Source organism: Aulostomus chinensis, chromosome 8 (assembly GCF_037954235.1).
Source record: "Aulostomus chinensis isolate RoL2024-O1b breed Wild chromosome 8, RoL_Achi_v1.0, whole genome shotgun sequence".
In the NCBI taxonomy this organism is placed as follows: Eukaryota; Metazoa; Chordata; class Actinopteri; order Syngnathiformes; family Aulostomidae; genus Aulostomus; species Aulostomus chinensis.
Genome location: NC_141327.1, coordinates 3,015,303 through 3,041,625, shown reverse-complemented (window position 1 = coordinate 3,041,625; position 26,323 = coordinate 3,015,303). Strand labels below are relative to the sequence as shown.

At 41.3% G+C, this 26,323-nt stretch overlaps 1 protein-coding gene across 5 annotated transcripts in view; it reads right to left on the bottom strand.

The window, feature by feature from the left end:
• Positions 1-26,323, bottom strand: part of tenm3 (teneurin transmembrane protein 3) — a 469,376-nt gene that overhangs the window by 30,051 nt on the left and 413,002 nt on the right. For 4 of the 5 annotated variants that reach the window (XM_086210453.1, XM_086210454.1, XM_086210456.1 and 1 more), the window contains 14 exons: positions 20,586-20,763; positions 19,821-19,841; positions 12,430-12,554; positions 12,128-12,235; positions 9,089-9,243; positions 7,652-7,753; positions 7,246-7,419; positions 6,412-6,471; positions 6,056-6,218; positions 5,537-5,675; positions 5,329-5,434; positions 5,078-5,220; positions 4,406-4,584; positions 1,114-1,218 (listed from right to left, as the gene is read on the bottom strand). In XM_086210453.1, the coding sequence (XP_086066579.1) occupies positions 1,114-1,218; positions 4,406-4,584; positions 5,078-5,220; positions 5,329-5,434; positions 5,537-5,675; positions 6,056-6,218; positions 6,412-6,471; positions 7,246-7,419; positions 7,652-7,753; positions 9,089-9,243; positions 12,128-12,235; positions 12,430-12,554; positions 19,821-19,841; positions 20,586-20,763 (1,758 nt within the window). The remainder of the gene's footprint in view (positions 1-1,113; positions 1,219-4,405; positions 4,585-5,077; positions 5,221-5,328; positions 5,435-5,536; positions 5,676-6,055; positions 6,219-6,411; positions 6,472-7,245; positions 7,420-7,651; positions 7,754-9,088; positions 9,244-12,127; positions 12,236-12,429; positions 12,555-19,820; positions 19,842-20,585; positions 20,764-26,323) is intronic. The other variant, XM_086210455.1, reaches the window with a different exon arrangement.

Sequence of the window (26,323 nt, the reverse complement as noted above, 5' to 3'; positions counted from 1 at the left end):
CGGCATTCTGCTGGAAATTCTGGTAACAATTTCTGCTTTTTCGTACCTCAACTTCAAAGTCCTTTCAATTGGCAATAAAAGGGTGGCCTGCAGGCCAAAACTGGCCCCGAAGCAATGACATCGGTCCCGTCAGAGTATTTTGATAATCTGACTTTTAAAATCAACAAATTGTTTTGCTTATCTGCAACCCCCCCCCCCCGAAAAAACAGAGGGATTTTGAGCCTTGAAAGCCTCTATTCTCAAAAGTACTAAAATGCTACAGATCCTGCCGCTTGCTAACAACCCTCTGAAATGGGCCCCATGATGCGTCTGGTTTGAAATCCATCTGACAGCGCGTCCATGTGGCGGGTAGCAGACCTCACAGACACTGGGACGTGTTTCCCTGAGGCAACACGCAATCCAGCGGCTTGTCTGGAGCCGCTGCAATTCCTCCAAAACTGTTAAATGTGTAGCTGCACTAGTGAGAACTGGCCCACCTCAAGAACTGGTCCGACACAACTTAGACTGGTTAGCTCGTTCTGATCACCTCATGCTACTGTCTTTTATTTTCCAACCAATTCACAGAAAAATCTGTCCGCACCGGCTGTTGTGTCATTCAAATACATAAGAAATTCAGCGTGTTTGACACATGTGTGTGTGTGTGTGACTCTAATTCCAGGGGCAAAGGTTCTAAAATCAAGTACAAATGTACTTATTGTGTTCTGGATGCTTGCCGAGAAACGTGTTTGCATCCTGCTCTACACATGCAGTACAAATCAAGAAAAAAAAAAATCAGCTAAGGGATTACGTGGCCATGAAAAATCAGTAAAAGTCAAAGAATTTCAAAATAGCAATTTTGAAAACTAAATAAAGGCCCAAATCCCTGGAGAATTCATGGAAACCTCCTTCATAAATACGTGCGTGTCAGAGTGGTTTAGTTAAGTTTGACCGAGAAAAATCCCTTTTGGTGAATCCTGATTTATTAAATACACATTTAAGAGGGATATTTTTCAATGTTTAGATTTCATGTGCCAACAGACATTGTCAGAACATGTATGTACATGGAAAAGTCATGCAAATAAAAGTGTGGATGAATGCTGCATGTAGTGTAATGGACACACAACACACACGTACCCGCTAGTATGTGGGGCTCCGTCTGGTAGTGTGTGTCCATCCCGTTGGCGTAGATGACCCTCAGCGAATGGTCGTTCCCCACCTGGTAGCTGTTGCGGAGCTGGTCTGTCAGACAAACACGTGGAGAGTCGGAGCGTACAGGTATGGTTATCACGAACAGACTAACAGCTTTATCAAAAAACACAGGTGAGATGGAGAGAGAGGAAGGGGGGCGGTGGTGGGGCGTCAGAACATGTTAATGGAGCACGGAGTGTATTAACATCCCGCAGCTTCCTTGAATTAGAAACCCCTCGCCCTCTTCTATCGACTAACAGCCACGAGAGAGAGAGAGCGTGTGTGTGTGTGTGTGTGTGTGTGTACGTTTGTATGAGGCTCCTTGGCTTTACCTCTTTCTCTTCCTCTCTGATAAACCATCATGTCATTTCTTACTTTTTTCTCTCCCCAAGCTCATTAAAAAGATCTATATAATTTTACAAACTGGTCTTTTATTAATGCATCTTTATGTTTGACGTCATTTTCAAATATTCCCGTCTCTTCTTATTGATTTGTTTCTACCATGCCTTTTCTTATATAGCCACTTCCAAAGCTTTCTTTTTAATTTGAATCAATTTTTACTTTACCAAACACAGCAGCGATATTAGCCTGTTTATCATCTCTGAGCTGCACTTAGACCCGATGTGATTTCCTCAACCAATTACACACAAGCACATCGTGCAGTTTTGATGATAGGAAGGAGGTGAAATGATAAATAATGTACATGGATTGATGGGGAGGAATGCTACACTCGTCGAAGGCTTTGAATAACTTATTACGCACCAATCAATACTGAGCTGCTGTATGGGAGAATCTACCCTTTCCAGGCACACGCAGCTCGCTTGAAAACAAATCACTGCCGGTCACTCGAGGCCTCACTTCAAATGGCTCATTAGTTCAGATTTAACAAGGTCATCAGTGCTAAATTATTATTTTCCCTGGCCGTTTATGCTGTACGTCTGACATGAAGTGTGACGAGGATGGAGAACTAGAGTTTGTTTTTACAGTTCCTGTCATATGGAATCTGCTTCAAGTCCATTCTTGGAGAGACTGACTTTAAGTCGTGTGATTACGTGAGTGTTTCTGGATCAACTCTCAAACGAAGCGCAGCTACCATTTACTCTCAGACCGAAAACAAATCAGACAAGAGGAGGAAGTGTTTTCCAAAGGTTCGACACTTAAAAAAACAATCAAGGAAAACTGTGCATTTGAAATGACGTTGTTTTTCTCTGGTTTTTGCTTTCTTTTTCTTTAAAGCGAAACTTCACCCAGATGGTTTTGCCTGTATTGGTATTTTGTCTCTCACCTACTTCCAAATCGGTGTCTTCAGCAAAGGAAGACTTGAAACATCACCCGAATATTTGTAACACAATGATAACTCATTTATGCAAAATCCCTTTTCACGACGTATTTGCTGTAGACACAGTCCTGCCAGAGTAACACCTGATTAACCCCTGATGACCCACTGCAGGTACACACATCAGCGACTGACAACAAGCAGCCGACGAGCTGGGAGGGACGAGGACAGAGGACTCGGACGTTGTCGTACAATAATTGATATGTGGGTTAGTGAATAACATTTGGGATGGTTGTGTTCATTTATTTAATAAGAAGAACAGGACAGATGGATGAGTTGTGACGAACTGTGGATAATAGTGTGATTCTTTAATATTTAATATTATTTGAATTCCAATGAAAACAGGCCGCATGCTCGCATGAATCAAGATCTCGTGATGGTGCGACAGGGTGTCGTGTTGATGCAGCAGGTGATTTCGGCCTCCCAGATCATCTCTGGTGCCCATCTGCTGAGCACCCGTGATGTTGGTGCTTGCATCCCAGAAGGATTCGACTTGAACCTCCACCTGTTCATGCTGCTGCTGCTGCTGCCTGGCAAACCGTTCAAAGGTACCAACGGTCTTAGCACCAGACCACCCAGCAGCTTTCCTCCTCGCGCTCTGAGACGTCTTCATCTGCACTCCAGTAACTATAGAAACTAAGTTATCTTGAAGTTTTCTTGAGTAAAAACCCAGCGCTGCTGTAAAAGTGCCTACGAACGAGTCTTTACTTCATACGTGTTGTTAAAATGTTGGTTTGGTTACAAATGTGCAACCTTCTGGAAAAATGCTTCAGATCCATTTCAACGCTTTATTAATTATAAATCCAAAGAAAACATATTTGATTTTAACTCTTTACATCCTAGCAGATTTTTAGTTTGTGTGTTTATAGCCTGGTGGGACCGTCTGTATGTGGTGAGCCACAGAACAGTTTTAATAATAGCAGTTAAACCAAAACAGAGGGATGCACAAACATGCTTTTCTCCGTTTTCTGACTGGATTCGACACGTGTCAGGGTCACGTGTCACATGTCACGTGTATTGTTATGGTGACTGGCTGAATGAGCCAGTCTGTCAAGGCAAATACAGTACAGTACGTGACAGCAGTTTCTGACACACGAGGTCTCACCGGGCCCGCAGACTTTATTTACTCTGCTGTTCCTTGAAGTTGAGTAAATTGCGTGCTCATAACTGATGTTTTCCATGAATGTGTGGTGGAGCGGCTCGAGTCAGGCCACCAGGGGGCCGCGCCGTGTCATGAAGCTGCAAAGCACAACTTCAGCCGTTCACACACTTGCCAAGGCATCCCTGCCAGATTCGGAACTTAGAAACACCTGCATTCGTTTCTGGCTCAGTCGTGCAGCACCTTTGGGTCCAGAACCATCCGGTTGTCCTGTGTTGTCTGAGTTCACCCATCAAATCTCTGCAATTTCATGTGTAAACCTTATAATTTCCAGAGGTTCTCGGTAGTTTAGACGTGTTCCAGTGGAATTCACATGAGCTTGAACATTCAACAGTGTTAACCATGTGCATGTTCGACATTACACTCCAGGCTCAAAACAAAGCACCAGTGTTACAGATTTGTGAAAATAAAGCCGGCATGTCTAAATGTCTGTTTTTACCACTGCGGTGTAACAGTTACGACCCTCGGTGCTGAAACAACTGGTTTCTCAGTCGGCCCTCAGCCGTTCAGTGCTGCTTTCAGCTCTGAAGAGCAAACACACACCCGTCATTTCCACAGGGACGCTAACATTCAGTAGGATTCCCATGACAAAGGCAACCAAGATATAAATGATGTCACACACAATCTAGCAAACTTTCTCCCTCACTCTGTGACACACACACACACGCACGCACGCACGCACGCACGCACGCACGCACGCACGCACGCACGCACGCACACACACACTTGTTTGTGCTCCTTACCCTGCACCAGTGTGTAGAAGGAGTCTATGGATGACAAGTTGGTTGTTATGGAAACATCCTCGTCCCTCCCTGATGTCTCAATGTCCACAGCAACAGCCCCTGATGACATGTCACCATGGAGATTGGTCACCACGCCAGTGGGGAAGGTCACATTGGTCAGACGACCCTCGCTGTCGTAGCTGCAGGAGGACGCGGGGAGGGGGGGAGTACAGGGGAACGAAATGCCATGAGTGCACCACTACCTGTATTACACACTCATACACCAAGCTGGTCTCCTTCCACTGAAGGTGCTCAACTAGTACCAGACCGCTGAGGAACTGCAGTTTTTAGATGGGTTTGAATTTGGACTGAAGTAAATCTGCCCAGTAGAAAGTTTGAAAGCAACTGAAATCATACAAAGTCATATTTAAATTGTCTGCTCGGAGTACGTCTAGTGTGAATGACTGCTGGTTGGTTCAGCAATCCTTCCCAAAATGTGCAGGATTTTAGCCTCTTCCATCTGGCCTAAGTTGATGAAGTTGTTCTGTCAATATTGGAAGTCACATTCTCAATGCTCTAAAAGCATCACAGTTCATGTGAATAATGCTTCAGTCTACTTTTATCTCTCGATCTCTCCATCTGCTTATTTGGAGTATAGACACACACACAATCATACAAATTAATGCTGCTCACTCGTAAAAAGTGGTCCAGCCTATTTGGATGCTCTTGGTAGCAAGTAAGCCGCTGTTTCCATGGTAACTAAACAAGACCAGCTCTTGGCCCTGAGCTGTGAGAGACTTCAGACCTCCGTTTGTTCCGATGGTCAGCCAGATGACCTATACACAGACACACAAAAACACACAGGCAAACGGGGTTACATGTTCATGTTTGACAAGTTCAGACTACAAAAAAGACTTGGCAATCTGGCGAAAGCCTTTCCCCACCTGGTTGTCTGGGGCGACCACACGCACAGGCATCCTGTTGGTATCTCTGCGGATACGCAGGGTATTACCACTGCTGTCAGTCACTGCTGTCACATCCTCCTCATTGCTGCAGGTGAAAGTATTGACAAAGTGGAAATTAATGATGGCATTGACAGGAAAGGACAAAGACAACGGAGCTTATTTTGTGCTTGTTTCCACATGTGCTGACCTGTAGCTGAAGTTGTATTTATAGTCTCCTGTGACCAGGCAAACGGTGAACTGGTGAGTCCCGTTCAGGTCGAAGACGTAGAGCTCCTGAGAGGCTGGAGACGCCACTTCATAAGAGCTGGGACCGGAAGCCAGAGAGCCTGAGGACACACGAGACCAACAAGCCTGCTGATCACGCCACCTCCACACGACTAATTACAACAGCCTAAAACTGTCATGGCGGACAACATTAGAGCAGCGGCTCTTGAAAGCCAATGTTTGCGGGGCATTTAGGTTGTAACAAGCAAACCAAGGCCAAATGAGTTCGATAAAACAAGTGTGATGTAAATATTACTGGACAACTCAGCTGGAACACAGCTTGACATTTTACATAATTGATGTATTTTGTATCATGTCATATGATTATACAGTATCACAAAATCCGGTGATAAAATATGAACTATTACAACATGACATCTGCACTGGAAATGTGGATGTGGTGCCTAAATGCTAACAATTGCAGAGACGTCTAGAAACACACCAGTAGGGGGCTGGTTCCGTCGTATGGCACGGATGCGAATGTTTCCTAGATCGGCCACATAGAGCGTCCCATCTGGGGACACCACCAACGAAGAAGGACAGTTCAGTCTGGCGTCTTTTGCATAACCGTCTCCTGCTTGGTAGCAGTCACAGTTGGCATCATTCTGCAAGACGGGAGAAGGAAGAGTGATGGACCGAAGGAGGTGCAAGGACAGAAGACAGGAGAGGGACACAGAGGAGCATCACATGAATGAGCGTACGACTTGGTAACATATGTATTTTTTTATGTGTGTGTTGAAAGATGAACTTGAGGACAACTTGAGCTGACTGGGATGGACATCAGCTGTGGTGTAGTACCTTGCAGTCACAGTCAGATGGCGCTCCAGCTAAATGGGTGATTTCTCCATCAGTTGACACCTGATGGCACAACGTCAGACACAACTGAGTTCATTACATGCGTTTCCAAGTTAAGGACCAGAACACACGCTTATTCAGCTGGATGGACATGAACTAGATGAACTAGAGACACTCTGTTCTTAGCATTGTTTTGCTAATGTGCTTGTATCTTGTTCCACTTCACCCCCTATCCTCCATCTCAACTGCTTCTCTTGTCCAGAGAGCAGACGCACACCTGTCTTCCTCCCCTCGCTGCAGCTCCGCCCACCATATAGACGGGCCAACAGGAAGGCTAGCCGCTCAGGAAGGTCCTCCCTTTCTCCTGCTGCTGGGAATTTTGCCGCATCCTATCTGTCCTCCTTATGACATCATCCTTCCTCAGCTTCCCCATTCTGACAACTCTTCATCAGTCCTGTTATCGCTTTGTTTTTTATCGCGGCATCTCTGCTCTTCTCTCACTCAGATGTATGATTACGTACACCCCACCCCCATCACCAGACGACTGTAGTTCCACAGCTCTCCATCCTCCCTGCTCGTTCCTGAATCTACACAAACAGCATTGCAAGGCAATGATGGGGTCCAATCATCCAACCTTAAATGCCATTCCTCACTTCTTCTTCTTCTCCATTTCTTCATTTCACGAGGTATCTCATTTAGTCTTTTATTAATTTTGTCTTGGTATAAAGCTCTTGATCCCCTTTAGCCATGAAATATTCCCTCATGCAGCTTCGGCTTGGAACAAAATTAAACTGAAACAACAACTGAGCCCTGTCTTGAATGTGACTGAAAGCTCACCTGTCGAATCCGATGGATTTTCTTCTCATCCGTCTCTGCGATGTAGAGGACGCCGCTGTAGGACAAGGCAATGGCTGTCGCCCCCTCCAGCATGGTCTGGACAGCCCGCTTCCCCAGCGTGTATTCTATACCAGGTACCTGGCAGTGCATGGGACGACCCGCCACGATACGGACCTGAACACACACACACACACACACACACACACACACACACACACACACACACACACACACACACACACACACACACACACACACACACACACACACACACACACACACACACACACACACACACACACACACACACGCCTCTGGTTAAAGATTCTTGTTTTCTTAACATGAAAATCCCCTTCAAATCAAACACTGATATCAGCTGGAACAGAATAACGAAGGTGATGTCTACCTGTCTGTTTTCAGTGATCTGCAGCACCACATTGTTGTCCAGGACATAAATGGAGTTATCCATGGGGTTGATAGCCAGATCTGTGGGCCACTCCAGGCGAACCTGGATGGACGGAGGAGAGGGAGCAGAGGGGCTCACACGCAGGTTTACAATCTGGTGCTACTGATTCTGCCATGGTCTGAATCCTGGTGGAACCCTGCTGCAAACTTTGTTTCCTGAGTTACCATGGTTTAGCGTGCCACAGGCTACAACACCATTTTTTAACTAGTGTAAATAGAGACCAAAACTTCTCATCATGTCAGAGTTGATGAACACAACCCACTGAAAGGCCAAGAGAGGACCGAGGTCTGCAGCTTCACCACAGACCAGAGGTACAAGCACCTCAGAGAAAGTTGCTGCTTCCCCAAACTACTTTTGAGTGCTACTTCATGATAAAAGTACAGAGAACTGAGTGGGAAAAAGTAAAACCAAAAAAAAAGGAAAAGAAAAAGGAAAGGAAAGGAAAAAAAAGAGTCAAAAGGGGCAAAGTAATAGAACGTCATATTTCATGTTGCATTTTATGTATAATAAGCTACTTTAAAGTGCAGACTGAAGCAAACACTTCACTTTGTTTAAACCCAAATGTGATGATGCATCAAAGCAACATACAAGCAGTGATACAACTACAGCACATGGAAGGAGGTTTTTGTTAATCCTAAAGCCAAGTTAAATTCCAATCATTTACATGAAATTGAGCACCATGAGTGACTGCAAAGAAGAAAGCAACCTAAGGACGTGTGGGCTGCTTGTTTCCGCAAGTGAACTCTGGAGGTCGACCAGAACTGCTGGAAGTCAAACAGAGCTAAACTGTGTCGAGAAGAAAGTACGGTCAGAGTTCAGATACCTTCAACTCTGCAAGAAATCCTCTAACTACCCTGTTCTACCCATAAAATACAGGCTTTGACTCATGGAATACACACAGAGCGTGTGTCAAGTGTTTGGCCTTCAGCAGAGCAAATGAAACAGGACTCAATGTGCCTGCGTGTCTACACAGATGGTGTTCCTTCTATTTCATCTGCTTGCAATTTTAAGATTGTGCTCCTATTGGGAAAACAATGTGTTAAAACAAAGGACAGTACGTCTGTCTTTCTGTCTCACCGCACCTCCCTTCGGCTCCCTGTGACGTCAAATAAAGTTAGAAAAAGTCAGCGACACTTATGTACCAGTTTTAACTCCAGGCCTTGTTCATGTCTGAAGGACTCTGTTTTCTCTAATGACACAGTTAAATGTCAGCTTGGTTCTATTTCAAGACCCTCTTCCTCGAGGAATCTCATATATACACGAGCTAATTTACACTAATACCATTTCAATAAAAATAAAACCTTCCAGAGCAGAACCAAGCCATTGTTATGGCAGTGTGTGTGTGTGTGTGTGTGTGAGTGTGTGAGTGTGTGTTACCTGTCTTATGTGCATGCTGGTATCACAGGTCAGAGGTCGTGCAGACGTCAAATCATTGCTCCCCAGCACTGTGGAGATGATTCCATTGCGATCTACTTTCCTGATCATTGTTCCGTCCACAAAGTAGATCAAACCATTTTTATCAACTGTGATCCCTGCAGATCCAAAAACAAGAACAAGACATACATCAGTAGATCTTTGATATCATCACATAGTTTGCAGGACGCGGTATTTTTCATTATTCTTTCCTACGTTGCTGAGACAGCAGAGTGGCACTCATCAGTCTGATGGTGCACAGCAAAGGATGGCTGCAGTTTACGTCGGTGCTCTCCTGTTTCTGATGGTGTCAAACAGTCACCTGCATTTGTCAATCGGTATTGTGACAGAAAACCTGCAAAAATCTGCTTTAACATGTGGTGTTAAGTTCAACATTATGTTCTTAGGGGGACTTGGATCCTTGCATTTTAACAACACAGCATGTGTTTGTTTGTGGCCCCCCAGCCACCGCTGAGGCTCTGTTTTGGCCCTCCCTGGTCTGGATGGTGGATGGAAGCAAATCTTTAGAAAGCGTCCAGAATCATAAAAAGTATCACTTTTCATTTTAATGTGACTTGCTGAACTTCTGTAAGAGCTTCACAATCAACTCTGTCATGTGCTTGACGATATTTTGTATCCCCTTCATGGAGATTAATAATGCTTCGGGGAAACACGTGGCTTCAGGGTCGCTGCACACGAAAGCTCTGCATGCCACTCATGGATGACGTCCTCGGACAGCTCAAGGCTCCCTGTGGTTTGTTTGCTTTACTTGTCCTCCACCACTGGAGCACGGCAGTTACCAAAGTGTCATCTCCTCCCGAGCGTATTTAATTTGAGGTGCCGAGCGTTGGCTCGTGGGGATTCTGCACCAGTTTCTTTTTAAGGACACTGATTGTTTGCTGCTTTCCCACATCGCCAGAGTGCTGAGGCAGAGAAAGCAGAGCTTAGAAAGGGCAGGGGAGAGGTGATCTGATTCTTTATGACTCTCCCGCTCACCCATGCTGAGAGAATACAAATCCAACTGTATTTGACCTCACTGACAGATTCTTATGACCATAATTCATGTAAAAATCTCTGTTATATGCAGAATTAATAACAAACCCGCATCAAGTCAGGCCATAGTGTGTGTCAGGGTGCACGGCATCTCTCCCTGCGTCTCCTGATCTGTGCTTGTGTTTTCCCTGACCTCTTATGCAGGAGCTGGGCGTGGCTTCTGTGTTTTTGTCCTCTAGCTCTGCAACGCTCACCCGCCACTCTGCCACCACGTCGAACCCTCGTCAGCATCAGTCTGATCGTCCCACTAGGACTGACTCTCACCCGAGCACTGGACCAGCTCCCTTAATGGAACAAACCCCCCGCCCCCCCCCCCCTCTCTACCCCCCCCCCCCCCCCTTGAACCTCACCTGCACCTTATTAATTAAGAAGAAACTGTTTGTTGCGTCGTCTTATCTGTGTTGTGGTCTACATCGTGGGTCCTGAACCTCTTCATATTTAGATGTGGTTACACAGCAAGATGCTGCTATGCCTCCCTTCACTTCAGAAAGTTCAGGGGAGATAAATATGATGCAGTGCAGCAAAGCGAATCTTTACATATTCTGCAATCTGCAGGTGATCTTTCCTCGCTCTCCTCCCAACACTGAACAGACCCGACTCTGAGGTGCATGAAGCGGCTCCAGGCTGGAATGGTCCAGTACTGGTCCAGCTTTAATCTGTACAATCTGAAGATCATTGCTTCAGACAACTGCTTACTTTTTAATGTACATTTTCAAAATGAAAGGCAACCTGGTATCAGTTGTGTTGTAACTGCCAGATTGTCAACGCACGACAGTGAGACCATGTGGTAAAATGGCAATCATTTATTTGACTTTTTTTTCATGGACTCTCCAATCTCTAAATGAAGGTAGTGTGATATCAATGTGGCTGAATGCAGGTGAGGGAACAGAAGCGACTGTTGTGAAGTACAGTCTCGCATTTGGTGGCTCGTCTTTCACCTGCAGGTTTCACCTGTTTGTTTTCAGAACTCCTAAGCAGAGTGAAATGTCGAGGGGGGGGGGGAACTCATCAGAGATCTTCTCTGACTCGTACATGTACATGTACATGTACACGTACTGGGAAGTGTGTTAATGAGTCAAAGTATGAAGTTCTGCTCATTATCTCTTCAGACATGCAAATGAGCTGGGCAAGCAAGACATACATCCTAGCAGAATCCTGGACTGTCCTTTTCAAAGTACAAATTCAATGTTCATCATCAGTCGCCACAGCCCTTGATGTGATCGAGCATGTCTGACATGATGAGCAGTTGCTTCAGTGTGGCCCAGACCCTGATCCATCTCACTCCACAATCCTCAGGGCACAAGGTTCAGGAGCAGGAGATCCTCTGCGTCCTCCTGGGTCTGAAAGAATCAGGCCCTTCAGCACCCAATTTGTTGCCTCGCTGAGTGAAGTCATCGTGAGTGTCCAAACCACCCGCTCTGCTACCACAGAGCTAGCGTTCATTTGTGTGGTGCTCACCTAGCCACTGGCGATGCGAGTGCCACCTGTGGAGGTAGAGCGGGTACATAGCTGGAGGCTGAATGTTTGGAGGCTTCAGGAAAAACAATGCGTTTCCCCTATTAGTGTGACAGGCTTATAAACTGTAATTTCCTGACCAATGTGGCACCAACACCAACCTTCATGCTCCATGAACATTTGTAAGTTTATTTTGATTCCAAACATCCACTTGGAGCTATGAGGAAAATGCTAACGACACTGACGCAGTTGCAGTTTACTTAAAACCTTGAACCTGCACCAGCACCTCCAGGACAAGCTGGAGGTGCTTCACCCAATCATTGACGCATCCAACAGCTCAACTCTGCTCAGTACCACAGGGTGACTTTCCATCCAGGATGCTGATTATTCTGGTTTCTTCATGTAAAACCACAAGCGGCACCTTGATTTGGGGCCACTTACTCACATGTGACTCACATGACAATGATGTCTGCCTGTGTGTGTGTCTTTATGCACCTTTAGGCCCCAGCAGCTGTGCTTCTGTAGCCTTTCTTCCATCTCCACATCGTGCTTCATCAAATGGAGGACACTGCTCACCTGTGCCAGCCACCACCTCTCCATTACCTACACACACAGACACACAGACACACAGACACACACACACGCACGTTAACCATAAGCATTGCACTGTTGGTCACTACAACTGAAGGAACTGCTGCCTATGTTGAAACAATTTACGCCAACATGTATACGTACATTAGGTCAAAATACTTTAATATGACACAATGACACAGTAGAAGACATGCTTGGCTACTTACTGGTGAGATCACGTGCACCACTGAGCACCTTGGGCCGGTAGATCCGTCGTGAGTTGGTGTCCGACACGTACAGCTGCCCTGTTACAGGGTCAGTGGCCAGATAGTAACGGTGAGCAGGACTGTTGCTAAGAGACAAGACGATAAAATAAGAAAGAGTTAGTTCATGGATGCTGTAGGACAGACAGACAGACAGACGGACAAACAGACAGACGGACAGACAGATGAACAGACTGCACAGACGAGTCAGTGAAGAGAGAGAGCATTAGTTCGCCTCAGTAAGAGGCAGCGTGAATGTGCAAGGATCAAGTCACCCGAGCAACAGCCCATTGGCTCTTTGGCTATTCTTTTACTTTGTTGCGGCTGAAGTCCAAGGGTGGTTAAGTTAAAAGAAAAGTTAAAAGTTAAAGTACAAGAACCTTTACTTTAGGGCATTATCCCTCCATCTGAAGGACTTGAACACAGTTTTTGAACACAGAAGATGAACTAGCCTCAAAGCAGTATGCTAAACCCAGCTGTGGACGCAACACTCCACTCTCAGGGACCAAGTGAGAGAGGAAACCCTTGGGAGCGGGAGAGGAAGCAGGAGGAAAGAAGAGGAAGCAGGAGGAAAGAAGAGGAAGAAGGAGGAAAGAAGAGGAAGCAGGAGGAAAGAAGAGGAAGCAGGAGGAAAGAAGAGGAAGCAGGAGGAAAGAAGAGGAAGCAGGTGGAAAGAAGAGGAAGAAGGAGGAAAGAAGAGGAAGCAGGAGGAAAGAAGAGGAAGCAGGAGGAAAGAAGAGGAAGAAGGAGGAAGGGAGAGGAAGCAGGACGAGAGGACATGTGCACAAGACAAATGTGATAAGGAGAGAGGGGAACTGGTGAGAAAATGATGGAGGTGTAGATTTGAGGGGTAAGGAAGAGAGAAACCTTTGGGAGTCAGAGAAATCAAGGAAAGGAGTCAAGGAGAGGAGGACGTCAGACGTAAATGTTTGTGGAGGAAGCTGGTGAAGAGGGATGAGATGGTATGTGCTGAGAAGAAAAGAGTTTAGAACAAAAGAGCAGATGGAAGTCAGGAGGGTTTATGAGTTTTACTGTTGTGTATTTTCCTCTTTCAGTTGAAGCCATGAGCAACAATAAATGAGTAAACTTTGAGCTGAGAGAGCAGCAGAAGGGACGATGAGAGGAGAGCTGACGGAGTGCAAACGTTCAGGAATTCTGTTATTCCAAAAGCCTTGAAAAAGAGTAAAAAAAATTGCTGCTATAAATAAAAATCTCCCCACTGGTTTGAGCTAAATCTGACAAGCTGACATTGCCTGGTTCCACCCTCGAAAACTAGTAGGATAATTTACATATCAACATCATCCAAACAACGACAACAAAAACCAACAAAAAACAGTGAAACATCTAACATTTACAAAACTTAGGATATTATTTCTTTAAAATATTTAAATTATGTTTTTTCTTGTCAGATTGGAGCCTCTAAACACCCTCTAAAGTAAACTTTCCTGAGATGCAGCACATTTATCACTTTTCTGATGAAATTACGGCTGGAATTTGTTGCAGCACTGACGCAAGAGTGACAATAGGTCATTTAACATTTAACAGTCTTTCATCATTTAATAATACGGTGAGATTCCACAGCAGAAAATGTGCCACAGAAACATTACAAAGGTGAAAAATCTGGAAATAGGAGGGGCAGAGTTCACAATTCATGGCCATTTCCTCACGTATGCTCGCTGCTGCTGATTGGCTGAAATAGTGAGGTTTGGAGCAACAGTGACTGATTTTTATTCAGTTTACATGAAAGATGGCAGTTTAACCACGTGTGCTCATGAAAAACAAAACACTCGAACGAATGATAGCTGATGGGTCTCGGGCAGATGACATAATACAGCGTGAAAGAGGACAGGATTAATTCCTTTCTCAGAAACGTAAATCTTTAACCTATTTCAAGCTTCATTTTTCATAAGGCATAAATGACCTGAATTTAAATTGTTAAATCTTCAGCTAAACAATGTGCCGGAGCATGAGGAGCAGCAATGGGACAGCCGAGGACAGAAGCTGCACAGTTCGCATGAAAAGTAACATTGACAAAGGTGGCATCTTAAACCTGCGTGTGGCGAACGGATACCTGTAAAGATCCGGTGACGTTAAAGCCATCTGAGCATCACCAGTGCGCACAGAGAAGCGACAGCAAGAAGACGGCGTGGAGGTATTCGGAATTCTACTGAACACGCATGAATAAGAATCACTGCCTGCTCCTTAAACAGGATACGTGAACAGCGTGTGGCGCTCACAGGGTCCAGACTGGAAACAGGAAGAGATGTGAACTAACGTTTCAAGAACCAGCCTCCTGCGCCTGCTTGTTCTGTGTGCTCTGCTCCATCTACCAGTTGCTGCAGCGCCGTCAGTGGCACCAGGCCAGCGGTCTACCTCGAATAACACAAAAAGCCTCAGCACTGGAAAGTCCTCATCAACAGGGCCGCTTTGCACTGTTCATGCATCATTAGAACGATGAAATGAAGGCCGCTTTCTGGAGCTGATCGTAATGAAGGACTAATGAATAAAAGGAAGGTTGATGAGCTGAAAAGCAAAAGAAAACTGCTACTAATTTGCTGCCAGCTGAGTAGGTGGCAGGAAGTGTGTGTGTGTGTGTGTGTGTGTGTCACAGAGGAGTGCGGGGCAGACATGTGTCCAGTCTCCTCTCCTTTGACTAGACAGAAGTGTTGACATGTAAATGAGAAAGTTTGTGTTTGTGTGTATTATCAATGAGTGTGTTTGTCTGTCAGTGAGCAGCTACGTGGGTGTGATGGGTCATCGCTACACACTTTTAATGATGCCTGCCACACTGTCATGTCAAATCCATCTCTCTCCCTCTCTCTCATACACACACACACACACACACACACACACACACACACACACACACACACACACACACACACACACACACACACACACACACTCTTGCCTCTAGCCATAAGTCTCAGTGGTTGTTACGATCTGCAGATGATCACAGGTTGTTAATTAAGACAACTAAAAATAGAGAGCATGTGTGTGTGTGGGGGGGGGTGTGAGAGAGAGAGATAGAAAGGGGGAAGAATGCCTTGGTCGATACTTGTCAGGTCTACACCAGGGACATTCAAACTTTCTGCGTGTTGTAGACCCTCGTGATGTGGTTCTGTAAACGTAGGGACCCTGAAGTCTCCAGATTGTTTGGTTGAGTCCACCAGAACACAAGACCCCTGATCCCAATTGACCGCAAGCTAAAAATATGATTTCATTGAAAGCATTTGCAAAACTGAATCGTTTAAAAGAAAAATATATTTGTGCATGTTTAATAATGTGCTACCCACATTAGGACCTGACTAAACAAGAAAATATCAGAAATTAAGCAAGAAAAAGTGACAAGGGACTACCAGAAAAAGGGAAACATTTCTAATTAGGAACAAAATTTGTTTTGAATTAAACAGTAAAAAACAAGTAAATGTGACTTTTTTTTTTGGAATGCAGCACTTCATTTTCAATCCTAGCTTTCAGACACGGAGAAAAGGAAAACTATTTTTTTGTTTTTGTAGAAATATGAATGATAAGTTAAGATGAAACTTGAAGTCATTTTGTTTTATACACAATATGCTTAACATTTAAATAATGTGGCTCCTCAACTGTAGAATGTGCTGATTTGCTTTCGAATAAGTTCAAAAAGTCAATTTCAGAGGTGAGGATGATGTATGCGTTCAACTTGCTTCTGCTGCCCCCAAGTGGTCAAAATATCAGCTGATGCAGGTTGAAATGTGTCACTGGATGTCTGCAGGATCCGCTCAGACGCGTCTGCCTCGTTTCAGTTGACTCCTGCTTATTTTGGTTTATTTTGTTTTCATTTTCAGGTTCAAACAATTAATGAGGTTACTTTGCTCAGTTTTACATACCGAGTGCCAAGAAAGAACAGATTTGATGGCGAATCCTTTTAGACGTGCCTCAGTGTGTGTGTGTGTGTGTGTGTGTGTGTGCGTGTGTGTGTGTGTGTGTGTGTGTGTGTGTGTGTGTGTGTGTGTGTGTGTGTGTGTGTGTGAGTGCAGAAACACACAGCCTGAGGACGTGTGTGACATGTGGATGCCACTTGATCATCTAAACATGCCGGGACACATTAAAAGATGTGACTGAAGAGAAAATAGAAAGACGTAAGGATAAGAGGAGCTTGGAAAAGAAGACAGAAGGAATAAGAAGGAGGGGATGAAGAGGGAAGGAGGAGAGGGAGATAACGATGACAAAGAAAACAACGAAGAAGGGGAGGGGGAGATGATTAAAGCATGGAAAGATGAAGGAAAAATATAATAAATATAGAAATACTAACCATAAAAGAGAGAAGGAATCAAAAAATAGCAAAAGCGAGGGAAGATTTCCTGAGAGGAAATGTTTTTTTGGTTGTTAAATCATTAAAAGAGTGACATTTCATTGATTTGGATGAGCAAAAAAATCCTTTAGAAGACAAAAGCTCTCCGTTCAGTGACCATATTTACATGGACCGTAATAAACCTGCGGGGCGGCGTGGCTCAGAGGTAGCGTGGCCATCGAGCAACCGAAGGAAGGGTCGCTGGTTCGATCCCCACTTCCCTCATTGACCATGTCCAAGTGCCTTTGAGCAAGATACTGAACCCCTAATTGGTTCTGATGGTCTTGCGACCCGTCCAGGGTGAACCCCGCCTCTCACCAGAGTTGACTCATATATGTGTGTGTGTGTGTGTGTGTGTGTGTGTGTGTGTGTTTTCATTTCGTTCTTGTACAAGAATGTCTCATCTAACAAGCTTATGGTCAATAAGCATTTCAGTCTCCAAATACTTTGGAAAAAAAGTTTTGTGATTTGGCAAAAGTGTTAATTATACACTGGGTGGAAGTAGTAATGGATTTCAAAATAAAAGATTTAAAACTCTTGACCTCAGGATTTGCGCAGCACAACGCCACATGAAGCGTAGGTGCTCATGCTGAAAAATGATTCCATGATGACAGATGTGGTTCCTGACTCTGGTTTCTGGCACAGCAGGCTGCTGTACAAGCAGCTCGGCTACACCTGCCGGCTCAGCACCTGAATGCAGGCAGACAACGTTAGCAACTGGCTTATGAAAAAAAAAGAAAGAAAAAGCTAAGCATGTTGCTGGGATGAGACCAAAATGGAGTGAATAAGAGTGTGACAGCTCCACTGGTGTTTGCCCACGGTACTGTAATAGCTAGAAAGACTCAGTTCTGCTTCTTCCAAACAACCTGCCTGTTTTATTCATATTTAATGACTAATGACATTTCTATTTCAGCATCTTCATCATGCGTGTTTGCTCAGGGGTACATCAGAAGGATAGCCCTTCAGTAGTTTTATTTTTTTTTAACACACAATGTCAGAATACTGAAAAAACACCAAAAGAAGACACGTTTTATATGAAGTTGTCATTATTTTTCTACAGTAGTTGTAACATTAAAACAATTATGTGAAGATAAGAAGCTGTCACCTGAAGCCTTTCTTGTTCTGGCTTTAGCATTTTGAAAAGACGGTAAGGATGACGGTGGGAGACACTGACGTATGAGCCAGGGAGACAGTAGAAGTGCCAGTGGGCCCCACCTCCACCCTCGCCTCTCCTCTGTCGCCTTGCTAGGTCTCCTTGCTCGGGGCTGCTGCTAAAGTGACGGCTGCAACATTTATCTGAGCTGACAACAAAAGAACGAGCTCAGTTCAATGTAAGAGCTTGTCATGAGGAGAGACAAATAGAGGCTGAGGGAGACGCAACTGCAGCCGCGCTGCCATGCATTACTGCTGATCACAGTTCAGGAGCCGGAACTCCAGTGACCCTGCTGCTAATAACACAGATGCAGGGATCAAGATCATCCTTCACTGCTGGTTGTGCTCTTGTTTTGAAGCCTTCAGTCTAAAGCGGTGGGTTAATTATCAAGATGACTTGGGGCTTCTTCTTTTTTTTTCCTCCTCTACTCGTACGTTCCCGGTTTCTTTCACACCTCTGGTTCAGTCACCTCGGTGCAGTTCTGGGTAGAAGTAGCAAAAATGTTCCGGTTGTGTGAGAGTAAATAACGTCGCGTGGCGCAGAAACTCCTGCAGTTGTGCTCACGCATCTGCCTTCCAGTGCTGTTCTCCCTAAAATGATGTGTGGTGTGACCTCGTTACAGCCAACTGTGTCACTCCATCCTTCTTCAACATTTTGGCCTGTCCATGAACCTGTTCTAACGCAGCCTGGTGATACATGTGTGCAATGAAACCATGAGCGCTCCTGGACCAGTGGCTTGTGAGACAGTGACCTTTCACACCTCAAAGCCCCCCACAGGCAGACCAGACCCCGGGTCACTTGCTTGGTCTGAAGCGGAGCTCGGACGTTGAAGCGACATTCCAGTTGCTTCAACATCCAGTTTTCCGGTCCAGTGTACCAGATGATTCCAGCTAAAGCTAGCATTCACCTGTAGAGCTCATTCAGGCAAATTAAAGAGCAGCTGACAACAGCAACCTGTCCCGGCGTGACCACAATGACGACTCTACCTGGAGTAGTACTGCATCATTCATTATCTCTACTGCTTATCCAGTACAGGGAGTACTCCGACTGCAACATCTGCACTCAATTGTTCTTCCTCAGCAACTGGATGTTTGGATGTTTGAGTTAAAAAAAAGAAGAAAAAAAAAAACAGCTCAGAAACAACACCGGTGCATTATGGGTAGGAGAACAAACTGGCAGACCCAGCTGAAGGTGAGACGCTGAATTTTGCTGAAGTCAGCAAACGGCAATGATTAATGCTATGCTAACGCTACCTGATGGCAATCAAAAACACAGACAGCACGAAACACCACATCTCATTACCATCATCACCCATGCATCATGGCAGTTGCAGGCTGTTCAGGTCTGTAGGCTAAGAGACACATCAGCTGTTTGAGGGCCGTTTCGGCATGATGACATCATCAAAAAAGATCTTTAGTCTGGTCTTGTGCAAGCCATTGTAACCTCTACCGCCATCTTCTGACTGAAACATGCACTGCTGAACCACTTGTTGGAAACGGAACGTGACATTGCGCCGCATCATCTTTTCATTCTGGCTGGTAATTTTTGAACTATCAACTGCTGTTATTGCACCTTAATTTGTAAAGGTTTTCCTCTAATTAAAAACACTTGGATTGATTAAAAATCAAAAATCTAACTCCAGTTATGGGATTCCAAGTGAGTTCTCCGAAATTCCAATTCGGGTTTCCCTGACACTTTTTCTGGTCTGGATGTTGCCAGAGTTGAGCGCAGATGAGAGAGCGTTTTCATTGAAGACACAGACAGACGGACGGACGGACAGAGGAAATGAAGGAAGAGAAACCACATACAGCATGTTGAGAGAGGAACGAAAGAAAGGTTTAAGGTTTAAAAAGCATGAGTCTCTCTTACCTATGTCTGAAATCTTTGTTTCTTTAATATAGTGCAAAGGAAAGAAGAGAGGAGACGTGGGTTAGTAGACAGCTTGGTGGTTCTAGGTATTACGACAAAAATCGACAGAAGGTCGTCTACTGGAAAAAGTTAAATGAACAGTAAGATGATGTTTCAGAATGTGAAATTTGTCATTTGTGATTTTCAATAGGTCAATAGGAGAAATACTTCAAGTAGCTGTTAAAATAGGACCAATATGCACTCCACAGTGTGCCAAAAGCGCGTTTCTAAATTCAGAGCACTTTGGCTGAAGTGCGAGCACTCAAAGGTTTAATACTCCAGTAGCAAAATGTCCAATCTGGCCGTGCATTTATCCCTCTCCTCCTTTGAGTTTGAACACTGCTTCAAAGCCCTCCACAACCAATGATGGGAAGTTGAGAGCAGGAAGGAAAGATGCCCAGAAAAGCTGAGGCGGAGTAATGATATCAGATGCCGGGTTTTAATTAAAAGCCAGAGACTCTCAGACCAATCAGCTCCTTTACAAAAAAAGGTTTTAAGTCTGACTTTGTTTAACTCAAATCCACTAAACGTCAGAAATTTACAATTACATGACCTGAGAGCGGAGAAAGGAGGACGACATGGTTTCAGAGCAGCTTTGCTCTCAAAGGACTCACGAGTTGCCTGTGTGAAGATATGCATCTCCGTGACAGAGGGATATGTCCTCTCTGGATTGTGTTCAAATCCCTGATCCCTCCCTCCCTCCTCCTTCCCCTCCTCCTCTCCTACCTCAGCTCCATGACACTGGTAACATTCCCAGAGGGGAAGATCCTCCTGATGTAGTTGAAGTCTCCAACGAAGATGCTGCCATCTGCTCCACAGGCCAAAGCCAGGGGGGCCAGCAGCTTGTTACCCTCCGCTTGCCCGTTGCAGCTGGGGCAGGAGATGCTGCGGCGGCGTCCATTTCCTACCGAAGGAAGTTGAAACGCAGTTTTACAGATTTTTTAATAGGTCTACAAAATAGGCCGACACACTGGAAGCATTTGGAACATTTGCTGCGTCGGACCGAGACACGCAGTGACTGGAAAGTTCTGTAAACTTGTGACTGAAATTAGCAACAATTCCAAACTGTTTTTTTTCCATATCTAAAAAGCACACACACACAAAACTCGGAAAATGACAGACGTCATCTTTACATTTACTTACAGACTGTTTATGCCAACGAAGACAAATTAGTTCTCCCTTTAGATCATAATAAAAATGACTGAGTCGTTTAAACAGCAACTTTTCTGTTAAAAAGAAAACGTAAATTGGACAAAAGTAACATTATCTCGAATTACATGTGGAGCTGCTGACAACAAGGTTGACTTCCTTGTTCCCTATTTAGCATTTTCTTCATGATTTCAAGATAAATCGTGGTTATTTTATACTGTCTTTCCTACATTATTGATTACATCAGATCTTTCTGTCAAAGCATTCTGATGTTGCAAGGACATCTGGAAGCAAACTGGACGATCACTAGCCAGGGAGGAATATGTCCTCTCTGATCGTCCAGAAATTCATGGCTATTAAGGTCTTTGAGCAAATTTTGATTTTATTACAAGGTTTTTATAGTTATACTAGGTTTTTATAGTTATACTAGGTTTTTATAGTTGTTATACTAGGTTAAATATGAATACAAGGTTTTTATAGTTGTTATACTAGGTTAAATATTAATACAAGGTTTTTATAGTTGTTATACTAGGTTAAATATGAATACAAGGTTTTTATAGTTGTTATACTAGGTTAAATATTAATACTAGGTTTTTATAGTTGTTATACTAGGTTAAATATTAATACTAGGTTAAATATGAATACAAGGTTTTTATAGTTGTTGTACTAGGTTTTTATAGTTATACTAGGTTTTTATAATTATACTAGGTTAAATATTAATACAAGGTTTTTATAGTTATACTAGGTTAAATATTAATACAAGGTTTTTATAGTTATACTAGGTTAAATAGTTATACTAGGTTTTTATAGTTATACTAGGTTAAATAGTTATACTAGGTTTTTATAGTTATACTAGGTTAAATAATTATACTAGGTTTTTATAGATATACTAGGTTAAATAGTTATACTAGGTTTTTATAGTTATACTAGGTTAAATATTTATACTAGGTTTTTATAGATATACTAGGTTAAATAGTTATACTAGGTTTTTATAGTTATACTAGGTTAAATATTTATACTAGGTTTTTATAGATATACTAGGTTAAATAGTTATACTAGGTTTTTATAGTTATACTAGGTTAAATAATTATACTAGGTTTTTATAGATATACTAGGTTAAATAGTTATACTAGGTTTTTATAGTTATACTAGGTTAAATATTTATACTAGGTTTTTATAGATATACTAGGTTAAATAGTTATACTAGGATTTTATAGTAATACTAGGTTAAATATTAATACAAGGTTTTAATAGTTATACTAGGTTAAATAATTATACTAGGTTTTTATAGTTATACAAGGTTAAATATTAATACAAGGTTTTTATAGTTATACTAGGTTAAATAGTTATACAAGGTTTTTATAGTTATACTAGGTTAAATATTTATACTAGGTTTTTATAGTTATACTAGGTTAAATATTTATACTAGGATTTTATAGTTATACTAGGTTAAATATTAATACAAGGTTTTTATAGTTATACTAGGTTAAATATTTATACTAGGTTTTTATAGATATACTAGGTTAAATATTTATACTAGGATTTTATAGTTATACTAGGTTAAATATTAATACAAGGTTTTTATAGTTATACTAGGTTAAATATTTATACTAGGTTTTTATAGATATACTAGGATTTTATAGTTGTACTAGGTTAAATATTAATACAAGGTTTTTATAGTTATACTAGGTTAAATAGTTATACTAGGTTTTTATAGATATACTAGGATTTTATAGTTATACTAGGTTAAATATTAATGCAAGGTTTTTATAGTTATACGAGGTTAAATAATTATACTTGGTTTTTATAGTAATACAAGGTTTTAATAGTTATACTAGGTTTTTATAGTTATACTAGGTTAAATATTTATACTAGGTTTTTATAGTTATACTAGGTTAAATATTTATACTAGGTTAAATAATTATACGTGGTTTTTATAGTAATACAAGGTTTTTATAGTTATACTAGGTTTTTATAGTTATAATAGGTTAAATGGTTATGCTAGGTTTTATAGTTATACTAGGTTTTTATAGTAATACAAGGTTTTTATAGTAATACTAGGTTAAATATTGATACTAGGTTTTTATAGTGATACTAGGTTTTTATAGTGATACTAGGTTAAATATTTATACTAGGTTTTTATAGTGATACTAGGTTTTTATAGTTATACTAGGTTAAATATTTATACTAGGTTTTTATAGTTATAATAGGTTAAATAGTTATACTAGGTTTTATAGTTATACTAGGTTTATATAGTGATACTAGGTTTTTATAGTGACACTAGGTTTATATAGTGATACTACGTTTTTATAGTGATACTAGGTTTATATAGTAATACTAGGTTTATATAGTGATACTAGGTTTTTATAGTGATACTAGGTTTATATAGTGATACTAGGTTTATATAGTGATACTAGGTTTTTATAGTGATACTAGGCTTATATAGTGATACTAGGTTTTTATAGTGATACTAGGTTTATATAGTGATGCTAGGCTCATATAGTGATACTAGGTTTTTATAGTGATACTAGGCTTATATAGTGATACTAGGTTTATATAGTGATGCTAGGCTCATATAGTGATACTAGGTTCTTATAGTGATACTAGACTCATATAGTGATACTAGGTTTTTATAGTTATACTAGGCTCATATAGTGATACTAGGTTTTTACAGTTATACTAGGCTCATATAGTGATACTAGGTTTTTATAGTGATACTAGGCTCATATAGTGATACTAGGTTTTTATAGTTATACTAGGTTTATATAGTGATACTAGGCTTATATAGTGATACTAGGTTTTTATAGTGATACTAGGTTTATATAGTGATACTAGGCTCATATAGTGATACTAGGTTTTTATAGTGATACTAGACTCATATAGTGATACTAGGTTTTTATAGTGATACTAGGCTCATATAGTGATACTAGGTTTTTATAGTGATACTAGACTCATATAGTGATACTAGGTATTTATAGTGATACTTGGCTCATATAGTGATACTAGGCTTATATAGTGATACTAGGTTTTTATAGTGATACTAGGTTTATATAGTGATACTAGGTTTTTATAGTGATACTAGACTCATATAGTGATACTAGGTTTTTATAGTGATACTAGACTCATATAGTGATACTAGGTTTATATAGTGATACTAGGCTCATATAGTGATACTAGGTTTTTATCGTGATACTAGACTCATATAGTGATACTAGGTTTTTATAGTGATACTAGACTCATATAGTGATACTAGGTTTTTATAGTGATACTAGACTCATATAGTGATACTAGGTTTTTATAGTGATACTAGACTCATATAGTGATACTAGGTTTTTATAGTGATACTAGGCTCATATAGTGATACTAGGTTTTTATAGTGATACTAGACTCATATAGTGATACTAGGTTTTTATAGTGATACTAGACTCATATAGTGATACTAGGTTTATATAGTGATACTAGGCTCATATAGTGATACTAGGTTTTTATAGTGATACTAGACTCATATAGTGATACTAGGTTTTTATAGTGATACTAGGCTCATATAGTGATACTAGGTTTTTATGGTGATACTAGACTCATATAGTGATACTAGGTTTATATAGTGATACTAGGCTCATATAGTGATACTAGGTTTTTATAGTGATACTAGACTCATATAGTGATACTAGGTTTTTATAGTGATACTAGGTTTATATAGTGATACTAGGCTTATATAGTGATACTAGGTTTTTATAGTGATACTAGGTTTATATAGTGATACTAGGCTCATATAGTGATACTAGGTTTTTATAGTGATACTAGACTCATATAGTGATACTAGGTTTATATAGTGATACTAGACTCATATAGTGATACTAGGTTTTTATAGTGATACTAGGCTCATATAGTGATACTAGGTTTTTATAGTTATACTAGGTTTATATAGTGATACTAGGCTTATATAGTGATACTAGGCTCATATAGTGATACTAGGTTTTTATAGTGATACTAGGCTCATATAGTGATACTAGGCTCATATAGTGATACTAGGTTTTTATAGTTATACTAGGTTTTTATAGTGATACTAGGCTCATATAGTGATACTAGGTTTTTATAGTGATACTAGACTCATATAGTGATACTAGGTTTTTATAGTGATACTAGGCTCATATAGTGATACTAGGTTTATATAGTGATACTAGGCTCATATAGTGATACTAGGTTTTTATAGTGATACTAGACTCATATAGTGATACTAGGTTTTTATAGTGATACTAGGCTCATATAGTGATACTAGGTTTTTATAGTGATACTAGACTCATATAGTGATACTAGGTTTATATAGTGATACTAGGCTCATATAGTGATACTAGGTTTTTATAGTGATACTAGACTCATATAGTGATACTAGGTTTTTATAGTGATACTAGGCTCATATAGTGATACTAGGTTTTTATAGTGATACTAGACTCATATAGTGATACTAGGTTTATATAGTGATACTAGGCTCATATAGTGATACTAGGTTTTTATAGTGATACTAGACTCATATAGTGATACTAGGTTTTTATAGTGATACTAGGCTCATATAGTGATACTAGGTTTTTATAGTGATACTAGACTCATATAGTGATACTAGGTTTTTATAGTGATACTAGGCTCATATAGTGATACTAGGTTTTTATAGTGATACTAGACTCATATAGTGATACTAGGTTTTTATAGTGATACTAGACTCATATAGTGATACTAGGTTTTTATAGTGATACTAGGCTCATATAGTGATACTAGGTATTTATAGTGATACTAGACTCATATAGTGATACTAGGTTTTTATAGTTATACTAGGTTTATATAGTGATACTAGGCTTATATAGTGATACTAGGTTTTTATAGTGATACTAGGTTCTTATAGTGATACTAGGCTCATATAGTGATACTAGGTTTTTATAGTGATACTAGACTCATATAGTGATACTAGGTTTTTATAGTGATACTTGGCTCATATAGTGATACTAGGCTTATATAGTGATACTAGGTTTTTATAGTGATACTAGGTTTATATAGTGATACTAGGCTCATATAGTGATACTAGGTTTTTATAGTGATACTAGACTCATATAGTGATACTAGGTTTTTATAGTGATACTAGGCTCATATAGTGATACTAGGTTTTTATAGTGATACTAGGCTCATATAGTGATACTAGGTATTTATAGTGATACTAGGCTCATATAGTGATACTAGGTATTTATAGTGATACTAGGTCCAGTGATATCAGGTCTACTTCTTTTGCCCTTGTTTCAGGTTCGGGTTTGTTCCTTTCATCATAA